The 4,044-nt window shown below is 55.9% G+C and overlaps 1 protein-coding gene across 1 annotated transcript in view; it reads right to left on the bottom strand.

Annotated features, from left to right (window-relative positions):
- UNC5B (unc-5 netrin receptor B) overlaps positions 1-3,442 on the bottom strand; it is a 56,025-nt gene extending 52,583 nt beyond the window's left edge. Inside the window, exon 1 of the mRNA XM_057386239.1 lies at positions 3,361-3,442. Within this exon, the coding sequence (XP_057242222.1) occupies positions 3,361-3,427 (67 nt within the window). The 5' untranslated portion in view covers positions 3,428-3,442. The remainder of the gene's footprint in view (positions 1-3,360) is intronic.
- Between the last annotated feature and the right edge of the window lie 602 nt (positions 3,443-4,044).

The following is a 4,044-nucleotide window of genomic DNA, read 5'->3' as shown; positions in this document are numbered from 1 at the left end:
GCCGGGCTGCCCGGCGCCGGGCGGGGCGGGCCGGGGCGGGGCCGGGGCGGGCCAGGGGCGGGCTATTCCCGCCGCGATGAGCTGTGCCCGGCCTCAGCCCGCCCCGCCCGGCCGGCCCGGGGTTCGCGGTGCGGTGCGGTACGGCCGGGATGGGGGATCCCGCTCTGCACCGGGGCCAGCGGGCACCAGAGGGAGCCGCGCAGCGCCAGCGGAGCCGGGGCGAACCCCCTGCAGAACCCCCCGCAAAAATACTTGAAGGCGTGAAAGCAGCGCGCCCGGCTGCGCTCGTGGCACAGGATGGGGAACGGGTTGGGTTGGAGGGACTGAAGGATCGTCTCCTTCCACGGGCACGGACACCTTCCACTGTCCCGGGGTGCTCCAAGCCCTGTCCAGCCTGGCCTTGGACACTTCCAGGGGCAGCCACAGCTTCTCYGGGCACCCCAGRRCCTYCCCACCCTCCCAGGGAACAATTCCTTCCCAGTATCCCATCCAACCCTGCCCTGTTTCAGTTTGAAGCTGTTCCCCCTTGTCCTATTACATCTAAAAAGTCTCCATCTTTCTTGTACCCCTCCTTTCCCCCCACCCCGGGAACAGGGATTAAAATCCAGGCCACCATCCAGGATGTGCCTGCAGGAGCATAAAAATAACAGATGCACATGCACACAAATAATAAAAAGTAAAATTCACACACTGCGGAAGCTATACTGCAACTGCTTCTCGAGATGTGGCCCTTTGGTTTTAGAGGRGGCTAATAAAAAGGATGGAGAGTGGCTTTTTACTGGAGATACCGCAAGGACAGCGGGGGGATGATTTTCAGCTGAAAGAGGAGAGATTTAGAAATGTTAGGAGGAATTTTTTCCCTRTTAAKGTGGGGASGCCCCAGAGAAGCTGTGGCTGCCCTTGGATCCCTGGAAGTGTCCAAGGCCAGGATGGATAGGGCTTGGAGCACCCTGATCRGTGGAAGGTGTCMCTGCCCWTGGCAAGSAGGTGGYAGAGAATTGATCTTWAAGGTCCCTTCCCACCCAAACCATTCAGTGATGCACCCACATCTCCCTCCTTGTAAAGAATTGTGAGCAAACTCTGAGGTTTGCAAGCTTTGCAGTTCTCCAGCTGGCGAGTCTCTCCTCAGAACGGCTTCAAACGCCACCCTGGCTCCTTGCTCAGCGGGCWGGAAGCAAAAGCAATGCCCTTTTTGGGGCAGAGACCCCTAAATTCAGCAAAGCCACAGAGTGTCTGCGCAATCAGTCACGACACGATCCACCCTTCTCCACCGAGGAAGAAGGGGCTGCCACGGCCGCCTAGCAATGGTTAAAACGGCATGGGAACGAGTAACTACTTTTAATTGCCGGCAGATGCTCAGTTCCTCGGGGCAGGGCAGTGGGGGCGAAGGCGTCCTGGCAGGCGGTAATTCCAGCCTGTGCCTCGCCGCCAGCCCGGTGCTCCCGGGGTTGTGGCTTTGGCTCCCCGGGCTCAGCGATCTGCCCCGGAGCTCAGCCTGCTTCTGCCCTGCAGCGGGGAAAGCAAACCCCGGCAGGACGGAGAAGCTGTTCAATCGGGGTGTGGCACACCAACCATCACCCAAAAATGAAAATCCACCTTTGGGGGATTTCCAGRGCAGCCTGAGCTCTTCCCGCTGCCCAGCCGCCTTCTCCCTGAGCCAGAGGTASCCCCGAAAAGCAGGGGGTGCTGGTGGCTCGCTGCTTGGGCCACCTGCACATGGCTGGCGGTGCAGCTGCCTTGAGTGCCACCTCGAGCATCCCACACTCGGCTGCACTTGAGCCGGTGTTTACAGAGCAGTGGGACGTGCCGGAAAAGGCTGAAGAGCGGAAAAAAAATCTCATTTCCAGTTGCTGTCGAGGGAGTGAAGCTGTGAGGGAAGAGCCTGGCTGGGCAGCGAGGGGAAGGGATGCACCTGATGCAAACCCAGCGGTGCTGGCGTTGGGAGTAAGGGCTTTGGGAAAATAAACCAGGAAAAAAAAAAGGCGTTTTCCAGCCAGATGAGTGGAATTTTAAAGTGCCTGCTTTGGGAATCAGAGTGTGCTTTTTTTTACCTTTTTTTTTTTCCTTTGGTGCAGAAATGAGTGAGAGCGAGTGGATTAAACCGGGCAGCATTTAAGCCTGTCCGGCATTCAAAACATGAATTAAAGCGATGCAAATGAAGGGTTCACTTACCCCTGTTGTGCAATTTGAGGGAAATATGACATGACAAACTATCATTAAGGCAAAGGGCTGTTTTTCCTCCCAGGTGTTTACGTACTACCCCTCATTTTYCCTCTAATGGCCGGGCAGGAACGTGTCAATCAAACTCCCAGCRGCTGATGTGAGGTGTGACGAGTTGCACAGAGCTGAGCTGGACCGGCAGGGTCCAGCCCTCATCATCATCAGGGAGGGACTGCCACCAACTGAGGGATGCAGCACATCCCGCTGGTGACACCACACCCACGGCACCGGAGCAGGGACCTCTGTGGGTCAGACATTCAGGGCTCTGGCACAGCCAGGGGAAGAGGGTGCATGAAAGAGTTAAAAAAGATGGCAATCAGATGGATAATAAACAGAGGAAACTCCCAAAGTTTAACCAGGAGGTGAGACAAAGGCTCGCTTGTTTGGGATTCCAGGTCACGGGCGCCCTTCAGCTTTGACTGCACTGTCATGGGAGGGGTGGGTTTCTCTTCCCACCCAAAGACCTGAGGTGGGTTCAAACATCCTCTCTTAGTTCCTTTTCCTTTCAGACCTTGCCCCCTACTAAAACATCTCAGCAATCTGAGATAAGGCTGGGCTTGCTTTTTCTGGTATAAAAACAATTCCGATTACTGGGAAGAAGGGCATTTTGTTTTTCTTTTTTTTTTAAGAGCTTTTTCTTTTAAGGCCTCAGATGTTACTTGCAGCTGGAAAGGCCGCAGCCAGGGGTAGCCAGAGGTGCTTTTTTTATTTGGGGGTTCAGAGGTCTTGGAGGCAATTTGCATGGCATTATCCAGAGCTGTGCTATCGGGACAAACAGCACTGCCAACCTAATTAGGCATTAGGATGGGGAGAGCGGCTCAAGACCAGCACACAGGGGAGGAAGAGGGGGAACTCAGCCCAGTTACTGATAACAGGGGGTCGAGGCACTGGGAAGGGCCACCCCAACATGGAAAAGCCTTGTAGGGAGTTCTGGTTTCCCTGGGATGCTGCTGCCCTGGTGCTGCCTCCTCACCAGTTCACCTCTTCCGGAGATCCAGCCCTGCTGAAATCCTCCCGCTTTTTGCAAAGAAGGGATTTGAACAGGGAGCTTCTTTTACCAGGAGAGCCCTGGCACAAAGTAAACACCGAGTTAACAGCGGTTCATTTCATTTTTTCCCCCTGCTACTACGATTTCCTCACCTGGGAGCTTCAGCAGCTGCACAAATTCCTGCTGACAGACCTGCTGCAAGGATGCTGCTCCTGCCATGGAGAAATCCTCGATGCTGCCTGGAAAGGACAGGGAATTTGCTTGTCTACACAGCACAGGCAGAGTCAGGGCAGAAAAAGGGTTGGGGCAGGACAGGGCAGGTTTTCCTGCCTAACAGGTGGAGCAGAGTGTTTTGCTGGGWGGTTTGTGACTGGGATGGAGCCAGCGTGTCCCCTCGGTTGGCAACAGGCGGTGACAGAACACGGGGGAACTGCTTGAAACTGGAAGAGGGGAGATTTAGCAGAGATGTTRGCAAGAAATTCTCCCCTGTGAGGRTGGGCAGGCCCTGGCCCAGGGTGCCCAGAGAAGCTGTGGCTGCCCCTGGAAGTGTTGGATGGGTCAGGAGAAGCAGCATCACCTTCAGAGAAGCTGAGGATGGAGAAAACCCCCTGGATTAGCAGGACATCACACATTCCCAGGGAGCTGTCCCTGTCAGGGACGTAACCAGAGAGGGCACAACATCCCCAAGAGGAGCACCAAGCCCATGGGAACACCCTTTAGGGGTCCCCAAATACTCTGGCCCATGGGATACCCGGCGTGCAGGGAATGAGCTGGGATTGCTGAGTCCCTACTCCCTCCCAAGCCAAGCTGGTGGCAGGAGCAGGAGCAGAGAGGCA

The sequence above is a fragment of the Malurus melanocephalus genome, unplaced genomic scaffold, assembly GCF_030028575.1.
Source record: "Malurus melanocephalus ecotype Western Australia unplaced genomic scaffold, MMel_1.1 scaffold_939, whole genome shotgun sequence".
NCBI classification, from domain to species: domain Eukaryota; kingdom Metazoa; phylum Chordata; class Aves; order Passeriformes; family Maluridae; genus Malurus; species Malurus melanocephalus.
The sequence above is the reverse complement of the archived record's forward strand: the minus strand, read 5'-3'. Positions and strand labels throughout refer to the sequence as shown.